Below are 21,405 nucleotides of genomic sequence, written 5' to 3'. Positions count from 1 at the left end.
AGATCAATTCTACCATTTGTCTCTTGTTCAGTAGTGTACAGGCAGTCATGTGACCCTTCGTCACTGCAAGCAGTACCTTGCGGGAAAGGTAAGAGTTCAGCCGGATTAAAAACACAACACCTCTTAATTTGTATGTGAGGAGCAAACAAGATCAATTCATATCTCGTCAACCGTGCGGAAGTGAGGTGTTGCGTTTGAGTTCTGTTCAGTAGAACATCTACAGAGTGAGGCACCATCAGGGTTAGAACATGGCCTAGGACCATTCCCTCACTCTGTTTTCAGACGCAGCAGCAGCAGAGACAGCTCGCAAACATCTTGGCAAAGCGCATACTACAGGATCAAGGGCGGAAGAAAAGTAACCATATGGCCTATTCTTCCCTCCATGTTCCTGCGTTAATACAGCCAAAGAACAACCATCACATTCATGCACAAACAACACAAAGGCCTTTTCATAGTTTGGTGTGCCCAAAACCGGTACCGAGCACAATGCAGTCTTGAGCAGATCAAATGATTGCTGGTGTTCCACGTTCCACGGCAATGGCGGAGAAATGCCCTTCTTCGTCCAAGCCAACATCGGCTTAATCACTAGTGAGAAGTTTTGGATCCACAACCTACAGTAAGAAGCCATACCTATCAAGGCTCTAACTTCCTTCTGTGTATTTGGGACAGCCATGGCAGAAATTAATTTTATCCTTTCAGGTGTCAATCTTCTTCCCTCCTTTGACAGGAGATAGCCTAAATAGGCGACCTCCTGACAACAATATTGAAACTTTTTAAGCGAAGCTTTGTGACCATGTTCAGCCAGGTGAATAAGCAATAAGACAGTGCCCTCCTTACAAGCGCTCTCAGAGTCTGCAGCTAAAAGCAGGTCATCAACATATTGAAGCAGTGTACAAGTAGAGGGCAATTCAAGAGTATCAAGCTGTTCTTTAATAGCCCTACTATAGATGCTAGGACTTTCCGTGTAACCTTGAGGTGCACGGGTAAAGGTGAAAGAGCGTCCCCCTAAGGTGAGCGTGAACAAGTATCTACTGTCCTTGCGTATAGGAATACTAAAGAAAGCATTCTTCAGATCCACAACACTAAAGTAAGTAGCTGAAGCCGGAATCGTAGTTAATAATGTCATCACATCAGGCACAATTGGAAATTGCGAAGCGACAACCTTATTAATGGCACGCAAATCAATTATGAAACAAAATGGAATTGCATTATCGCCTTTTTTGTACACGGTCAAAATTGGACTATTGCACAAACTACCTGCAATTTCCTCAATCACCCCTCAATGCACAAAATCGGAAACGATGCATTTCAAAGCTTGCTCACCCTCAACTGAAATCTTATATTGTGGAATACGTGGCAGCTTTACTCCATGTTTCAAGACTATGTTAACAGGCTCGATCTGCAAAACACTGACATCATTGTCGTAAATTGCCCATAAACACTCTGGTACATCAATGAATTCTGGCGGCAAAGGTCTGGTTAAGAATTGTGAGAGAGAAAGTCGCTGTGGTGAAATCGTCAAACGCACTCCATCAGAAGAACAATGAATTACCGCATTTAATTCTTTCAACAGATTCAACCCCAGCAAATTTTCTCCACAGTTCGAAGTCAAAAGGAATGGACAGTGGTCCGTAAAAGGACCCAAAGAAATAGGTACCGGCAAAGAAACTGGACAAACAACTGGAAGAATAGATGCTTCATATTTCCCACTAACATTTCAACCTAGGGACCTTTCTGATTAACAAAAATAGGCGTAGGTTCCAAACCCTGCTTCGGGCAATCCCAACAAAAAAGAATATCGTCAAAAGGAAGTTCTTCATAGAGGTAAGCAGCAGAAGGATGATCGAATATGTTTCTAGTATCCCCACTTGGAGCCTGATTATCCTGCAAAAAAGGTTGCTATGGATCCTGTGCAAACTGACCTCTACCAGGGCCCCCCACACCTGGGCGACCTCTGGATCGTCTACCCATATTTCCTAATGTGTTATTCGACCTTTGTCGAAGGACGGGGCATTATGCACGTCAATGACCCTCTTGCCGACAATAGGCACACTGGTTAATGTTCACGGGACCCAAGGGCACATTTCCTTGTGGAACATACTGACCTCTAATCTGCGAACTACCCCCTCTAGGGCCTCTAACAATTTGCTGTAATAATACTTTAGTCTTTACATCACCTTTTCTCTTCTCGACTCTTTCCTGTTCATTATTGACACGATTCTCATAGTACTGAGCCATGTGCAGTACTTCTGATTGAGACTTCACCTGCCAAGCACTCTCAGAAGACATAATTTGTGACTGGATGTCAGGCAGCAATCCACGCACAAATTTGTCTACGAATAATCTTTTCCCAGACTCTGTGCCTAAGTCTTGTCCACTGAAATCCAAGAATACCTGTTCGAATCGATTGAAGAACTCGGTAGCACCCTCAGACGTCCCTTGAACACAGGCCGTAAGCTTGTCTCAAATAATTCTCTTTTCGGGAATTATAGTTTTCAATTTCGCAATGATTCTATCAGGTAAAGTTAGTATCACCTGAGGCGGTCTCTCACCAGCTGGCCTTTCTCCATCGAGTCTAATTATGTTAGCCCATGTATCTCCTAACCCTGCTACATCGTCTATAGTCCTAACGTGTTTCCACAAATCTACGGGCAGGAGTACAGGAAATAACAGATCAATATCACCCAAGGTGAATACTGAGGATTGCAAGACAGAGTCTATTTCTTTATAGAATCCCGTCGGCTTTTTCCTAATGTCAGGAATAGATTGTCTAATGGTATTCACTTCCTGTCTTGAGAACGGGATGTGAACGAACTTTGATACATAATGTGCAGGAATGCCCACAGCGACTATACCCCGTGCAGCATCGGCTGCAATCTCAACCTTTGGGACAAATGTCGGAGGAACCTCTCACATAGGCAACTGAGAAGTAGGTGACTCTGAACGCTTACTAAGCAACAGAGCTAAATCGAGCGCTAAAGCAGTCGAAGAAGTGTCAAGTGAAAAAGCTCTCTTGTAAATAGTCAATAACTCTGTGAAACAACTAATCTTTCTTTTTACACAATCATCCTGTAGGTACTCTATTATTACCTGTATCACTTTCCTCTGCATTTCTGGCGTATACTGACTATATGTGTCATATACTTCAACTGGAGTTATTGACATATCCGAAATCCATCTAAGCGCGTCCTTCGTACAAATTTGTGCTTCCTCAGATATCGGTTTACGACAAGGAAGGAACTGTTTCTGTACATACATACTATCCTCATCGTCATCTTCATTCTGTAGCCTTTCCAACTCCTTTCTATACTCAAATATCCTCTCGACATGCTCATGTACTTTCTCCACAGTGTCTCTTGAAAACGCTAAAGTGTTCAGATCTCTCAACCCTTGTGGGAGATCTGATTATTTAGTTTGCCCCACATTACACATAAATGAATCCCTAATCCTTCAATAAAAACATTTTTCTCAGGAAAATTGTCCATATTAAAAAGTGTGGCAAAAACATTAGCTCGATCATCTCTCTCCATACAATGCTTAACCCATGCGATCAAATTTCGCTTTGTCTCTAGAGGTACAGTATTACGAGTGACAACCCTACCCCGCACCCTGATCGACTACAAGCGGTACAGAAACAGTTGGAAGGGGGGGGCAGGGTAGTTCAATGGAGGTACTGTCACTGGTGCAATAGGAAGAGGCGGAGGAGCAGGTGGAGGAACAATAACTGGAGGAAAAGGAACAACGGGAGGAGCAGGAACAACAGGCGGAGCAGGAAGAGCAGGAATAACAGCAGGAAGAGGCAAAGCATCAGGAAGAGGAACATACGGAGGTGGCGCAGTGGCACCAGGCCTTTGTTCACTTAACAATTTGTCAATAAATTTGTCGGAAACATGCAGGTCTTTAGAAGGATAGATTTTCTGAATCCCAAGTGAGAAAGCCCTATCCATATTCCTAGCCGACTCAGACGGTTTATCTTGGTCATATAACAATGCTTTTTCGGTGTTTGTTTTATGACGGCGCGCATGTTTTTCTCTACTCTTAAACTGCTGTAACGCTTCTTTTTTCCAATTCTGCAAAACATCAAATGCTGCAGGTCTAGCCTTTTTCTTTAACAAAATTGACTCTAAATACTCAATACGAGGGATTTCAAAACTACCATTGATTGGCCACTGAAGTTCGGAAGCATGTCTGGTTTGTCTGTGCCAAATATCATTAAACACTATACTACCAATGCCATGCTTACAGTACATAGTACAAGCCGGCGACCCCTCCTGTGGTGCCGGATGGCTAAATTCCAAAGATTGCCTATTGCTGCGGACTAACACCCTGAAGCAGGTAGACAATTTCCCAGGCATTTCAAAATATTGGTGTTACCTGGTCAATAATTGTATTTGCACATACAATGCGCCAAAACAAATTATCAGTATACTTAAGAATTGGGTCACGACTCACCTGATCAATCCTAAGGAGGTCCGATCGGATTACAAAGATTCTTTTCTAACTGATACTACCTCGTGTTTGGTGATTTCGGCTAATCTACCCGCCTCGATAAGTGGACCCTCGTCAAGATGCCGTCTCTGACCGCAAGCTAATCATCCAGGGATCGAGTCGTGCAGCGCTGTTGAGGTGTTGCGTCTCTTTCAAAAAGGGGGCCCCGTTTACACCGTCCGATCCCGGTCCGATAGCGTGTGTCAACCTTCGACAATCCGGCATCAATCTTGAGGGTCCCTATTCGGGCGCAAACTGTGAAAACAAAGAGAAAATATTGAGGCTGAGTACCCCAAAAGGAAATACACCGAACACGGGTTACAAAGGAACATACCAAGATCATTATTTTATACTGAACAGTTTCAAAGAACAAAGCAACAGATAGCTATCGGCCCTCAGTACAACACAGCGGACTCCAGCGTGGTTCGGTGTGCTCAGTGAGTGGGACTGTAAATTAGAATAGTCGCACTTTATATACCTTTGAAAACATGATGTTCAACCCTTTGGTAAGTTAATATTGGTTAAAACATTACGGATCTAGGGTTTGTGCCGAGTTCATGCAACTGTACACTTAGGGTTTTGCCTTTAATACATTCGCCAACAAGCCTCAATGGCAACAGTATATTTTAGGATTTCATCTTAAAACCTTCTCAAACATCTATATAATGTAGTTTAAACAAGTGTTCTCAGTTCAGTATTTGGATACATTGTTCTTAACATATGCTCGGGGATTAGCTTCATTGGCACAAGTAATCCTCTACACACAGGTCAACGAAGGACAAGGTCTCAGTTCATGACCCTAACATGTGGCCTGCAGGCAAGTTACACATTAGTTTGTACACAGAGGTCAAGACGGCCATGTTACATTTCGGAATGACACTGTCCACCATTTTAGCTCACAGGGTGACTTTCTGGACAAAACCTAAAATGGCGGATAGACCTAAAATGGCAGTTTACATTACTCCAAGGTCAAGACTTTGCAACGCGAATTTCTTCGCAAGTGACTTACAAGCAGCTTGGCGTAGGCCAATATACATATATTCATCAAATAGGAGGCACGATATAATCTCCCGTTCGACATGCTGTGACTCAAAGGGATGCATGACTCAGCACTTGCTGTTCCTCAAAGGAATACAGGTTTCAGTGCCCGCTGTTACTCAAAGGAATGCAAGACTCAGCGCCTGCTGTGACTCATGCGGATGCATGATTTAGCAGCTGGTGTTACCCAAAGGACGGTAACTCAGGCAAAAGGAATCAATAGCTCGATAGAGTGGAGTAAGTGGCAAAATAAAGGGTTGTGGGGGCTATGGGATGGCAATAAAATAGCATACAAATTGATATTAAGTGGCATTTAAACACCTGGCATTCTCCAAAGTTAAAATGTTGAATCCCTGATTGGCCAGTGGGAATTTGAGCATATTGGTCAGAATTCCGAGCACTTGTGGCACACACCTCAGTGCTTGCCATTACATCTCTAGAATGTCTGCAGCTCATATAGAATTGGAGATATTCGTCTGGAAATGATGCTACTGAACATGGCTGGGTCCAGATTCAAATGCTGAGGAAATGCATTAGGTGAACTGCAAACATTTCCAATATGTTCCCCACCCATCCCCATTCTTTGACATCACATTGGGGAACTGCCCCTAGTGCAGAGAAGCTCCAAAATGAGTGCCTACACGTCAGTGACATCACACTGAAAATCGCCTTCACCCAGTGACATCGGGGGTGACAGCGACAGCTGCCCCTGATGCAATATCAGTGCGAGGGTTGTCTTTTCTGCAGTGACATCACACTCGGTGCAGTCCTTACTGCAGTCCAATTGGCCTTGGAGCTAACCTTAAGGCATTAACGTGACAGTGGGAGCTATCTTACAACCATCTTACGTCATTGCTATCACCAAGGAACTGCCTTGTATTGCAGTGTCATCAGCCTGGCAGCTGTCCTTACTGCAGTAATCCCTGTAGGAGTCTCCCTTACCGTAGTAGTGTTAGACGTGCAGTTTATCTTTACTACAGAAGCAAAGAACGCTGAATGGAAATTATTGATTCATTTATAACCACTGGCATTGCTCCTGACAACCCTACAAAACATTGCTGACCACACTACCATTCCATCACAGGAGGTGGGAAGTACATATGCAATGCAGGCTTGTACCCACCCCAAAAGGGGCAGTCAATCCCAAACGGATATGTCAGGTTCCTTCTGTTGGTGTCCACAATGAACGGCAGACATGTTGTGGCCTCACTGCCAGATATCAGTGAGTCGTAGCTTGGGTCTCTCGGCACGAAAGTTCAGATCTCACATCTTGGTATAAATACAGAGGCATCATACTTTGAGCTGCACACACAGGCTCGTTGTGGCCTATAGGATAATAGTGCACTGGCCGAACCAAAAACGCAAAATGCTAGTGTGGGCACGTTTTTTTGGTCAAAGTGGGCCACTTTTTGGCCAATGTGGGACAGTTTAATGAGTTAATTCGACAAGCGGCTGGTAATTCTGACTAGTGTTGCTGAATACATATCCTTTAAATTAACAATTTGCATCACATTTGATCAAAAACCTCCCCCTTGGGTACTACTCAAGCAGTCTGTCACATAACGAATGAATTTCCATTTGCAACTGTGAGCCACTTTTTCATTGGTGCCCGAGACAATTGTATGCCCCAGTCCGACCCTGACCACACACGTGACTACCCAAAACGTAATGACATCATGCTGGTTACTGGTCTTTCTAAAGGGGCATCAAATTTAGAAATGCCCCCTTTGCAGTGAAAGCACATTCCGGTGGTATACGAAAAAATAAGAGGGGTGATATGTACAAACTTCTTTTAACAAAAATATGTACTTCGTAATCTAGCCTGAGGCAATATATGATGACTTACCTAAAGGATATCCTAGGTGAGGGCTCAAAAGGGAACTTAAGGAAAACATAGATGCAGTGCATTGTGTCTTGGGTTTCATTCCTGACTGTTCTACTGGTCATGCATGAGTGCAGGTAGAATGTTGGTGCATTATGATGACTGACAGTTCAGGAGACTGTTGGACTATGCTTTTTTGTGACTATTCGGAGAGTATCAGTTTGAGACCCGAGAAGGCGGGGATGAGGACGGCTGGTAGGCGCTCTCAAGTGTAATTAGCAAAGATTGGAACTGTAAATAGTGCACAATAAAGCAACCTGGGCTTTCTACAAAGAGGCACATGGGTGGTATGTGTCTAGTGTAGATAGCCTAAGATTACCTGGAACTGTAAATAGTGCACAATAAAGCAACATGCACTTTCTACAGGGAGGCAATTGGGTGGTATATGTCTATTTTAGATAGCCTAAGTGTAACTGGAGCTGTAAATGGAACACAATAAACTAACCTGGGCTTTCTGCAAAGATGCTCATGGGTGGTATATGTCTATTTTAGATAACCTAAGTGTAACTGGAGCTGTTAATAGAACACAATAAACTAACCTGGATTTACTACAAAGAGGCTCATGGGTGGTATATGTCTATGTTAGATAGCCTAAGTGTAACTGGAGCTGTAAATAGAACACAATAAACTAACCTGGATTTACTACAAAGAGGCTCATGGGTGGTATATGTCTATTTTAGATAGCCTAAGTGTAACTGGAGCTGTAAATAGAACAAAATAAACTAACCTGGACTTTCTGCAAAGAGGCTCATGGGTGGTATATGTCTATTTTAGATAGCCTAAGTGTAACTGGAGCTGTAAATAGAACACAATAAACTAACCTGGATTTACTACAAAGAGGCTCATGGGTGGTATATGTCTATTTTAGATAGCCTAAGTGTAACTGGAGCTGTAAATAGAACACAATAAACTAACCTGGATTTACTACAAAGAGGCTCATGGGTGGTATATGTCTATTTTAGATAGCCTAAGTGTAACTGGAGCTGTAAATAGAACACAATAAACTAACCTGGATTTACTACAAAGAGGCTCATGGGTGGTATATGTCTATTTTAGATAGCCTAAGTGTAACTGGAACTGTAAATAGAACACAATAAACTAACCTGGATTTACTACAAAGAGGCTCATGGGTGGTATATGTCTATTTTAGATAGCCTAAGTGTAACTGGAGCTGTAAATAGAACAAAATAAACTAACCTGGACTTTCTGCAAAGAGGCTCATGGGTGGTATATGTCTATTTTAGATAGCCTAAGTGTAACTGGAGCTGTAAATAGAACACAATAAACTAACCTGGATTTACTACAAAGAGGCTCATGGGTGGTATATGTCTTAGATAGCCTAAGTGTAACTGGAGCTGTAAATAGAACACAATAAACTAACCTGGATTTACTACAAAGAGGCTCATGGGTGGTATATGTCTATTTTAGATAGCCTAAGTGTAACTGGAGCTGTAAATAGAACAAAATAAACTAACCTGGACTTTCTGCAAAGAGGCTCATGGGTGGTATATGTCTATTTTAGATAGCCTAAGTGTAACTGGAGCTGTAAATAGAACACAATAACCTAACCTGGACTTTCTGCAAAGAGGCTCATGCAGAGGCCCACAGTGTCTAGTGTAAATAGACTAAGAGTCACTTGAGCTGCACATAGCACTCAATAAAGCAGCTTGTACTTTCTACAAAGAGGCTCATGGCTGGTATGTGTCGGAGGACCACCTAGTTCGTTTTGTAAATTCCTAAACAGCACGTATAAGGTAGCAGCAGCCTGCGACTGATTGTTCTTCTTGGAGGACATTTGAGCTACCAGGCACACTGGCTCATTCCACCCCTAGTGGAGGAAGTGAGCCACCCCTAGTGGAGGTAGCGAGCCACCCCTAGTGGAGGAAGTGAGCCACCCCAGGGGAGGAAGTGAGCCACCACTAGCAGAGGAAGTGAGCCACCCCTAGCGGAGGAAGTGAGCCACCTCAGGATAGGAAATGAGCCACCACTAGCGGAGGAAGTGAGCCATCCCTAGCGGAGGAAGTGAGCCACCCCTAGCGGAGGAAGTGAGCACTACAGACAGAGTGATTCTAATCATTTTTCAGATACAAATCAGTGCCAAACAATCAATAGGCATCATGCTCACACATACTGCGACCAACCACAATTTGCCCCTAACTCACTGGCTGATTCTAGGAGAATGATTAAGATTAAATCATAGCCAGTGTCATACATACCAGGTGTGCAGTGTATGAGGGCAGGGGCGGGAGGTTTTCAGCCCTTTCCCTGAACCCCGGTAAGGCCCAATCTACGGACCATGGATTAGAGCGGTTGGGAGGCGGAAGGGGCTACTCCTTCACCTTTTCTTTGTTTACTCTGCCACAGCTACAGTGATTATTTTTGGTGGACAGCAGGAATAGCAGTGTCATTAGCAGTGTGATGAAGGGCCTTTAACACACTACCGTACACTGTTAGCTGAAGAGAGCAATTGTAATCTCTAAATGCACTGTTTTGATGGACTGTTTTTGTTGCTAAAAACATAGTACTCCAACTTTGCTAAAGAAATTAATTGTTACATCAAAAGGATTCAATAATTTGCCAGCACATTGAGGATACAGGATACAAATTGTGTGACCCTGAGCACACACAGAGATTACTGCACAAGATGCATCACCGACCAACTGAGGTACAGTACACATTATATTCAAATGATCTATTCTGTGGGTTGCCTTTCCTGGGTCTAAATGAACAATACGTGTTGATATGTACAAATAGAATTTTGAAGTAGAAATCAAAGTAAGATGAAAATGTAATGCAACGTAACTGTGTTTTGTATAGTTGTACTTCTTCCATTTGGGCTATTCCTTTACACTACAACAGTGATAAGTGCAAGGCTTTGAATTACTCATGAGCATTATTGCTGCTTTGGACAGCCTTCCACGCGATCACTATTAGCCCATCTGCCGTATTAGAGGAGAGCACCAGTCATTTCCAAAAAACACCCTGGTCCTCCCACCAATGTGTGGGGTGTAAGGTTGCCCAGATCAAAGCTACCGGTTATTTTTAATTTAAAGCCGTCTAGCCATACATTTTTAGACTTTGTGGAAAGTAGAATGTAATTGAACAAAAAAAAACAAGACCTAGGCACATCTCGCTGATGTCACTCCCTGTGATGTCACTTAATGTAGCATCACTGGATTAAAGGTTGTGTCATAAACCCTCCCACCGCCACTGAATTTGAACAAATGGCACCCGTAGTTGTGACTCCACTGGGCACTGCACAACTGTGTAAGCTCTTGGGAGGCCTGAGGAGGTGGCTAAACAACCATGCCCAACTCACACAACAATTTCTTGCATGGTCGTCGCACCTGTTACATAACATTGGGCATTAGCGCCAAGCTGAAAAAGTGAACAGTGTTTAATCCTTCTAACCGCCCTTAGTGAAACTCACAATGTCTACTGGGAACTTGAAGGAGTAACAGGGTGTTTTGGCCTGAAATCTAGCCCCCTGAAGCATGAAATTCGGGTCAGATTTGGACATTTTCCCTTACCAGCTTGCTGAGAAGGCCGCCGCGCTTCTTTCAAAGGAGTTCTCTGCGAATGACAAAAAGAAAGCAACGTTCTTGTAAATACACCTTCAGTAGAAAGTATCTTCAAAGACCCAAAAAGCCCCTCCTGTCACCCCCTTTAGCTGCTTTTTTGAAATATATATGTTGTTAAAAGGCTGTTTGCTAAAAGCCGGACGTTTATTTAATTAGTAAACACAGGTTTTAATATAACACTAGCCAAAACAATACGAAGACCAGCTAAGGATCGCCAAAAACAGGGGCAAGTTGCCATTTGCTAATTAATTAACTATGATGGGTAGGTTTCTCACGTAACAGGCAGTTTACCTAGAATAGAAGAATTTGTTTCTTTGCAACACATTGGTCCTCATTACGACTTTCGCGGAACGGGTTAACAGGCTCAGCTAATGGAGGTGGTCCCGCGAAATTACGTGGTAAAACCAGGCGTCCTTACCGGGTCCCGCGAGGGGAATAGGGAGCTAACAACAGGCCGGTCGTAATCGGCCCGTTTTTAGCTTCCTCTCACATTCCTATGGGGGCTCAGATGGGAATGGGGAAGGTCCAGGCCCGGGTTCCCAGAGGGAGGAATTACCGGGCCATCCGAACTCGGAATGGCCCGGTAAGTCCCCATTCTGTGAACCCGGTAAAGGAGCCCGGTTTGGCGGCAGTCATGGAGCTCGTAGCTCTATGGCTGTCGCCAAACTCGTAATGAGGCCCATTATATTTCAATAATGAGCCAATCACACTGCACTCATTGCAAATCCAGCTTCTCTCTGATTAAATAACTACTATAGCTAGTAATAGCTAAACAGCTGGTACTCATTTTGCGATGGATAAAAGGATGAGCTCAACTGTTCACAATTCAATGCAGCGACATGCGGTACCGCACAGATGCACCAAACAAGCAAACAAAATGCATCAACTCAGAGGTCATCCCGTGCCTGACCTCAAAATCTCCACTAAGACCCAACCGGTTCAGCTTAAATTACTCAGGTGACATTGAACAACGTACTTACTGCTCAGGTCAGAAAACGCTGTTAAGGAACACTCAAGAAGGTTGGCGTGCAAAATGTGCATCACAGATCCACCCCTTCAAAAAATTCAGCCACTTTGATTAAGTATGCTTTTAAAGAAATCAATGAATGTAGGAGTGTTGTATTCTGGCTCTGATGGATGGTTAACCGAAGTCGTTTGAATTTGCTAACGATGCTGTATATTTTGTTGGTGTTGTTGTCCATTTTGTATATATTGTGATTTTAAATTTGTTAAAGGAGGTTGTGTCGTCCGAATAACATTCTTCCTCTCTCTCTCTCTCTTTCTCTCTCCAAAACATGCAAGTCAACATTGCACACTGGCACATTTAAGGCCATCGAGGAGTCAAGCAGCACTTGGATACTTGCTGCACCTTTGTCTATGATGGAGCACAGATCACCCATAGCTGCACAGTTCCCCACCATTGCCGCCACCGCCCACAGCTACACCAAACAGTGCCGACACATTTGGGGTTAAACTACAGCTCGAACCTGCTCTTTGGGGTCGATGGATGCTCTGGCTATCATGACTTCATGATCAATCTGAGCCTGAGACATTAAGGCTCAGAAATACGTGCCTTTGCCCAGCCCTGGCAAACACACCCACACATGAAGCACTCGCTGCAATGAGTACCGATTCGGCACCCCTGCCTGGATGGATGCTGGTCTACAGCAGATCTAGCACAGCTGGAATTGGCCAACAACTACTGATTGTGCGCTCTTTGCCCACTATGGCAGCTGGCAGCTTTATATAGAGTGAAAATTCCCCCAATTCCTTGTATCTAAAGAAGTCTGCTTCAAAACAGGGCTCAAAATGGATTCCTTGGGAATGTTTGGGGCCGGGAAAGGGTGGACTTGTTCGGTAGTTCAGGAATAGAAAGCCAAGGTAATTTCATCCAAGAAGCCTTGGTCATTAATCTGTGGAAATTGGTATGCTGAATATAAAAACAGTAAGGGGGTCATTACAAGTATGCTGGTCTGGAAATAAGATGCCGGTAACAACATGCACAAGCACCTTTTCCACACCGGCATACTCTGAGTCTGCCAGTAGGGGCCTGAACTACCGGCCGGCCTCACCTGCCGGTAGTTCAAGCCCCTACCGGCAGATAATTCACTGAAGCACCGGCACCATTAACAAAGGTGCCAGTGCTTCAGTGGTTCCCATCCTATGGAGTCCTGTGGGTAGGGTGACCAGATTTCCAAAACGAAAAACTGGGACGACCAACAACATAAAAGAGGGACTTCGACATTGCAGCCCACCAATTATCGCCCCTCCCCCAACACGCGGCCACAACCACCACCCAATCATATTTCCAGCACTTCTCCTTTTTATAAACTGTATATGATCTCATTTGCGCAGTTTTGTCTGTGAATCTTGGCAAGAGTTTGCTATAACTGATATTACATGGCTTGCTGTACAATCATTTCCGAGCCAGTCTCTGTAGCACAGTCAGTAAGTGTTGTGACTTGTACCAGAAAGGTTGGGGGTTCGAGCCAATCCTCCAGCTCCAACATTCTGAACATGTGTGAAAAATAATTACAATTTTAATTACCATAGACACGCAACCATGCAAACCCCGGATGGGGTTTCTAAAATGAAAAAAAAAACCGGGACGTAGGGCGATTTCCCCAGACTGTCCTGAGAAAACCAGGACGTCTGGTCACCCTACCTTTGGGGCTCCATGGGAATGGGAATTTACTGTTAATCCACCCCCGTAATATTCTGGTAATACTGGGATATCGGTCGGTGGAAATGGTAAACTGGGCTTACCGGCAACCTTGTGATGATCCACACAATCTCATATAATGGGAATCATTATCGTTTGGCAGATTTACCAGTGGTTACTGTTATGGTCACTCAGTTTTGTGGTAAATTTACCAAATTGCGAGAGAGGCGGTTCAACATAGTTGGTCCCCATTAATGTTGGAATCCATTGGAGTTTTGGAGCGCTTCCAGTGAGCTATAATTCCGCCTGTGGTAAATCATCCATATTTTGGAAGTATAATGGAGGAAAAACCTCCAGCCAAGTGCAGGAGGATTCTCCTCCACTTTATCTAAAAACTGATAGTATGGAGGTGTGAGAAAGCAGCAGTGAAGTGCTGGTTAATCCATTACTGCCACTTTTCTGCCACAGTTTACCACACTACCATATTCGTAATGATGCCAATACAGTGTGTTTGTCTACTGGAAGACCTAGAACCATAGTGTGTACTTTTCATCAGTACAACCCCCATAATTCATCACGCTGGTGTAATAGAAGACTTGACGAGGAATATGCACTTCTAAGAACTACATTCACCGCAATGTGAAATAGAAACAGAAATCCACACTTCTGAATCTTTCAGAGGCAGTGAAAACTATATTTCCCACAATGCACTATACCAGCCCAGTGAAACTCCAGGAACCTGAACGTGACCTATTTCCATTGTTGAGAGAGAATATCTAGTGTAGGCAATGGCCCCATGGGGCCTGGCTAGTAGGGGCTAGATGCTTTCCCCCTAATGGAATACCGAAAAATAAAGACGCAGACACCAGGGTAATACAAGTATTTTTATTAAATGTGTAGTGTGTTTACTTTTTTATGTGTTTCCAGTGTATGTGTTTGTATTGGCAGAAACCATCCAGCCCTCCATGGGGCTGAATGGAATATTTGAAGAAAAGAAGGAAAGAACAAAGACAGAACTCCCCTGTCCAAGAATGGACTGGGCAGGAGAGAAAAAAGAACCCAGTGAGTATTTAAAAAAGGAAGACAGTTAAAAGTGACAGTTGAAGGGAGAGGGATGGAGAAAAAGAGAAGGAGAAAGGAGAGGGACTTACCTGGGGGTGCGCTGCCTCAAGCGGCCCCCATGGCCTTAATCCCTAAATGGTGCTTGTTAGTGCATGGGGAAGACCCGCAGAGGGATATCTGTGGGCAAGAGCTGCTGATAGGCTGCCACAGGGCCGTGGCAGGTGTCGGCTTGCCTGGCGACCAGACTGGAAGGACCCAGCATTGTCAAGTGCCTGGGCAGCATGCAAGGTGCTGCCCGGGCCAAAAAGAACAGTCTGGGACGCTTGTGGGGGGCGGCCTAGGCCAGGCTGCCTGGCCGTGCCACCTGACTGCCAGCCTCATGGGCAGTGAGGCTGGCCCTTCATAAAAGTCCTCCCGGGCTGAGTATGCCATACGCATCATGGGAGGGGAAGAGCAGAGAAGTCTGCTGCACCCCGGAAGGTGGAGCAATGATTGCAAGTTAAGTAGGCTAATTATTAAGTAGGGGGGAATTGTAGAGTTTGGGGTAGGTGTTAGGGGGAATGCTGACTAGGGTTAAAGGTTAAGCAGTGGTAAGATAAGTGTATGTAATATAAATATTACATTTATATAAGGATGCTAAGTAGAGAAAAGCGGTAGAGGGGAGGGATCCTAGTGTGAGGTAGTAGCACTAGCGAGATGGGACCCCCCACATAGGCCATCCTCTGGCCTCAGACTCCATGTGGGTGGTACCAGAGCTTAGATATGGGGCCTGTTGCTTCAGACTCACCCTCATGGTCCTCGAGACCCTTCCAAGGAAGAGTGAGCAGAAATAGCAGTTCCCCAGTTTGTTGGTTCTCACGCCGGGGGAATTGCAGGGAATATAAAAGGTAAAATGTTTAAAGGATAAGTGTGGGAACCCTATACAATTCCCTCCGGGGTCAGGGCCTATTAGTGATCTAAGAACTCAGGGTGTAGCCATTCTCTTGTTAGCAACAATTTTATTTTGAGGTGCATCTCCCTACCCGGCGGCCTAGGGTTTGGGGGTGGTGGTTCCCATAAGGACTGCCTCTGCTTCTGGTGAGGGAGGTGCGCACCCTTGCTTGGACCGGGGCCGGGAAACAGGGGCAACACTAGCACATTTGTAAAACAGAAGGGGGATGGTGAGGCGCGCACTCCAGTTTCTCAGTCCAATTAGACCTGATACAAAAAGTAACTGGGTTAAATACTAAAAATAATATAATAAGTATTTACAGGGTTGAATCCCAAAGCATTGAAAAAGTATTAACAGGGTTGGATCCCATCTGCTGTTCAGTTCTGTTTTTGTTCTCCTCCTAGCGCTTTCCTGGCACAAACAATCATCAGGGAGGCTGTGCTGGTATGCAGGTGATTCCAATTACCAGCTCTTATAGTCTCTAGGGATTCTGGTAGCTGTAGTTTTCACATGTTACCAATCATTTACATTTGTTAAACAGCACCAGAATTTGCAGGGAGCATTAAAGGATTTGGAACATGTAATTTTGTGGTGGGTACTGTACTAAATTATGTAGGGTACATTCTTGCGCATGCACTATTTTATGGTGGGATGTTTTCCATCACTTTCATTTTTTCCACTTGTGCGATGTCCCTCCTTGTGGCATTCTCACAGCTGCCCACACTTAACATCATCCAGCACCTGAAATCAGTTGGAATACCCCCACTCTGCTCACACACCCTTCCTATGGAACTCCAGTAAGATGTTTCACTCCAGAATCTGCCACAGAGTAAAAGGTGTGTGCATGCGAATACCACACACCCAGAAAATGTCGAAGGAAAATGATGGTGATTCGAAGAAAATATAGGCTGGTAACATTTCAGAGGATATAATGGAGAATTAAATGTCAGTGATATTTTGGAAAGTGGGCGATTGTGTGGTAGAGTGGGGGTGTGTGTGGGTGTCTACTCACATGTCAGAGAGTGTATGAGCGATTGACTGAATGAAGAGAAACACAGAGAGGAGAGAAAGAAAGAGACAGAGAGAGAGATGTTTGGTCGCACTTCCGGGTGTCTCGTGGAGCAGCAATGTTAGTGCCAGGCATATCACTTTTATTAGTGTTATCTTGACATTGTAACATTCAAGGAGAAAGGGTCCTTTTTAGTGTGGGTTAATAGGAGGCAGAGCCACCTATTAGCCGAAACTATTGCATTAGAGTACAGATAGGGAGAGATAGCATATGAGGAGGGACAAAAAGCTTGATGGTGTTGTTTGGTTATTTTCTCACCCATTGTCTGCCCATGGCCATGCTAATCCCTTTGCCCATTCCCATCCAGTTCCTGCACCTCCCCCTCCAAAACTCTTCCTTACCATCAAACATTGCACTGGCAGTGCCTGCCAGTGTTTTTTCAAAGCAGTCTTCTCAGAGTTAATGGCTTAAGTGGAGTTGTAAACACACTACTGGTGTAATAAAAATGTCTTAACCAGGCCTGCCTTCAGCCACTCGATTTATAGGCACATTGGGTGTCCTTCACTGAAGTTCTGTTTAAAACAAGCATTGGCAAAGCAAACCATTGTGGCTTGAGTATATGTATTAGGCATTTACCAGTCACTACTATTAGACGCCCGGGTACTCGCATTATTTTGACCTGCTACCATCAATGGGCAGTTATTAATATTATGGCACTGCCTGGCAAGTGCCTTTCCTATGCTTACACAAAAGCCCAAACTGTTGGCATTGCCAATGCTTGTTTATTACAAGCAGTTGGAGAGCACAAACAGGAAGAGAGTTTGGCTGAACAATATTAAAGGTTAATCTCCTCCCCTTTCATGCTCCTATTGCATCCCTACTAGCATTATTCTCCCTTGTGCCCATATGGCTCCTCTCATTGTGGTTATTTTTCTACCACATAGAACCTATTCTGCCTCTCAGATGCCATGTGCTGGGTTGAACCTGGCACAGGTAGAGTCTATGCACACATATTGTGAGTGATCTTATCTCATTTTCATATTCATTATGGGGAGAAACACCCCCTGATCTAAACCCCCAGACAATGGCATTCCCACCCCATCATTCTGGGACACGAAATAGGCTGTTTTTGATCAGAATATTCTGTTTTATGTAAAATAAGAGAACACAAATAAAAGTGCCACCCAAACATTATTCTGGAGAAATCACCTGCAGTATTCCATAGGAATAGAGGAAGCTTGCCTATAGAAAAGAAATATCCTGCCTGCTATTTACTAGCTAATATTTTCATTCACTTTGCACACAAAACATCCATCTGTAACAAACCAAATCTGAATAACTATTTTGGACAAGTGTGTATAATCTTTTCCAGGATAAACATTAAAATTATTAGCACTTATCAGTGTTACATTCCAATATCAATCACTCTTTTACATATTCCTCCACAAGGTTTCCTTTACAGCCCAGTTCCCATTCAGTGGTCTAGCTTGTAAAAGATTACCCTAAAAGACTTCCAATTGGTATCAGGGGTTTTAACTAATTTCTGGGACATTTGTCTAAATGCACAGACCTAGTTATATTTAGGGGTGTCACGATATTTGTTTTATGGCGGTATGATAACTTTCTTGCCAAATGACGATATATCATATTTATCGCGGTATAGCAGGTGGAGTTAACTAATCTTAACAAATATTTTCTTAAAGGTCATAAATTGTCAGAATTTTGAAACTTGTCTCTGCACATTTTTAGCTGATCCTCCAGGAATCTAAGGCGGCTGCAGATTTGGTCTTTCATGGCACTCACTCGTTGATTGCCTTGAATGAAAGGGTGACTAGTGGAAGTGTTAAAATACACATTTTGAGCAATGAGCTTACTGCTCAGTTACAGGTCATCGCTTTGAAAATCGACCTCGACCTGCATTATTTTGGAACCACATGGCATGGGCATCATGACCCCTCACTGCGATCAGTCATAAAAGTTTGTTTTGATAACGCTTTATCCCATTAAAGGGAGAAAAGTCACTTATGTGAGTTCTGAAAGCCCATATCATTGTGTTTCTTTTGTCAAAATGTCATAGCCAACACACACTCACTGAAAGGTTGCAGATTGATCAAATCACTATCGCTGGTTTACCATATGCATTGTGTATTATAAAGGTCTGATGTTGGAGTCACCACAGATCATGTAATACTAACAGGAGAACGTTCAGTGGGCGCTGTTGATTTCTTTCTTGATTCTTGCAATAGATGTTCATTTACCTTCTTAAAGATAGTGGCACAAAAACATTTTGAAAATGACAAAGTTAAAATACATATTGGCACAAATATGGCCGGGACCACCGCCTCACCACAGCCCCATCATTACCATTTTCCCCAGGTCTGAGCGCATTAGGACACTTGTCATGTGAGTTGAGACGGAGGAATGCTTTCATGGGTGGTGTCACAAATCGAGGACAGACCTTAGAAATATCTCACCATCACTGCTCTGGATACTTCAAATTGAATATAGAATTTGTCCTGCCTGCTTGAGTCCAGTGCAATATGCAGCAGGCAGGAGAAGGATGAAGCGAAGCAACAACTCTATTGCCAATGTGCAAATCTACATGGAAGACTTTGGGGGGGCAGTTTATATACTAGCACAAAGCGCTGATGGGCCCAGTGTTCATACAGTCAACAAAGCTAAAGTTTTTTGTGGACATGCATCAGAAGGGCATCCAATTCATTCCCCCCTTTGAATTCTGGGATGTGTAGTTTCCCATCTTTCAAATTGGTGGGAAAACTACAAATTGGCTGATCTTTAACCCGACTCTACTGATCACAGAGAAAGAGCCGTCACAGCATCAAAGCTGCGTTTACTAATGTGGCCTCACTTTCCCTATGCTCTTGTCTGCCAAACAAGGCCCCCTTGGCATACGCCACATCTCACAGTGCAAGATCCAGAATGCGCAGCACTTGCTTACTGCAGCCTTTCCAAATCAGATTGAAAAGCTCACTTAATAGCTGCATGCCCTAGAACGGTATACCTGTATAAACAACATGACGGTTATTACAGTTCAATTAAGTTGCTCACTGTATCTATAACTGTTACACCCCTAGTTATACTCACTTTGGTTTGTCGTTTAAAGGCACTAAACCGGAAGAGACTTCAACAGATCTGTGCAGCTCAGCCAGGGAAGCACTGCTGTGCTTTCAAAATCCCTCTCAGGCAATCTGATTATGTCTTCAGCAAGGCTTCTGCATCAGGCTCCCTCTGGAAATGGCCTACATATGGGGAATTGCATCAGCTGCAACCTAGAAAGAACTCCACTCACCACTTCTCCTGGCTGACAAGTTTCCATAGTCTGCAGATTTCACAATAATTATGGCTATTTCCTGAGTGTTTGCCCGAAATAATTGATAAACTCCACGCATGCAGCTTTCACTTGATACAGCATTTCCTCACTGGACTGAGCCTGGCATTGTCTATCTTCAGATACTGACACTCCCAAGTATGCTCCTCTTTATTTTGATTGGTTCAATATTTCTCCATGTGATATGGGATATTTTTCCCTCCTTAAATCTGGAGTTTTTATCATACCGGAGTGATATTGATTTCCGCTCATAACTTCTGTTATGGACCTATCCCATTATTGAGGCCAGCACATTCAAAATCACAAGAGATTTCTGAATCTGGAGATAGGATTCATGTTCCAATAACCTATAATATGATTAAAGTTATAGAAATATGTAAATGTATTAATAACATATTCATATGTTGTGTTTGTATGTAAATAATGGCGATTGCATTGCTGAATAGAAATCTGTTTTTGGTTTTTAAATCAAGCAAAACATTCCAAAGTTATGGCTGATAATGTGATTTCATTTTGGCGCAGTTAAACCAATCCCTTTATTGTAACTTGTTTTTCCATAGGTGCGCATTACATGTTTCCATGATAATTGATTATTAACTTTATTGCTGTCTTAAGCCACCTAAGAATGCATGCCATCAAACAGACACAGAACAGATGGTATTTTATGGATGTGCCTCAGATCAAAAAGGTAATGGTTTGCTTGAAACATGGTGTTTTAATGCATTTCTTACCCAAGAAACAGATCCTGAACATATGATCTGATTTTGCCCATAGATCTGTTAGACAATGCAAAAGTGAGGATTTTGGAATGCAAACAGGCTTATGTACCTGTTTTCTTTTACAGTTAATCATATGTTTATTTGTTTATTTATTTCTATAGCACGCCAAACCCGTAGGTATCTGGGCACATTAGCAAGGTTGCATAAGATAACAATGAGACAGATGCAAGCAAGTATTTAAATTACATTGGTGTGGTGAGCAACCGACATACTAAATTAAAGGAATACAATACAATACAATGCATGTATATACAAGATTAAACATCATGTGAGAAGAGCCATGCTTATGCTCTGAATAACCCATTTGTATCTGTTGAGCTAATTTAACAGATTAGTTACTGATTGCTTATGGGATTTTGTTCAGCCACAGAGGTGACCTCTCAATTGGGATCCGCTTTAATGATTACAGGCCAGGTTTAAACTGCAGCTGAACTTTATTCCCATAAAAAAACAAAGGACAGTCCCCTACTTTGGTTGGGGTGGGGAAATGATAGAAATTTACACACAGAAAGTTGTCCCAACAAGAAAGTTATTTATCTTGAAGGTTAAATCAATTTTCTTTTAATGGTGGTCTGGTGTTGCTGAGGTATTGATTGCTCAGCCTTTCTACGGTAAGGTCCAGTT

General features: G+C 43.3%; 1 protein-coding gene across 3 annotated transcripts in view; it reads right to left on the bottom strand.

Moving 5' to 3' along the window:
- Window positions 1-21,405, bottom strand: part of LOC138488688 (uncharacterized) — a 1,693,320-nt gene that overhangs the window by 449,911 nt on the left and 1,222,004 nt on the right. For all 3 annotated transcript variants that reach the window (XM_069615913.1, XM_069615915.1, XM_069615914.1), the window contains one exon: window positions 10,939-10,981. In XM_069615913.1, the coding sequence (XP_069472014.1) occupies window positions 10,939-10,981 (43 nt within the window). The remainder of the gene's footprint in view (window positions 1-10,938; window positions 10,982-21,405) is intronic.

This window comes from Ambystoma mexicanum, chromosome 9 (genome assembly GCF_040938575.1).
Source record: "Ambystoma mexicanum isolate Mex_15411 chromosome 9, UKY_AmexF1_1, whole genome shotgun sequence".
NCBI lineage: Eukaryota > Metazoa > Chordata > Amphibia > Caudata > Ambystomatidae > Ambystoma > Ambystoma mexicanum.
Note: the sequence above shows the minus strand (reverse complement) of the source record. Positions and strands in the feature narration are given on the sequence as shown.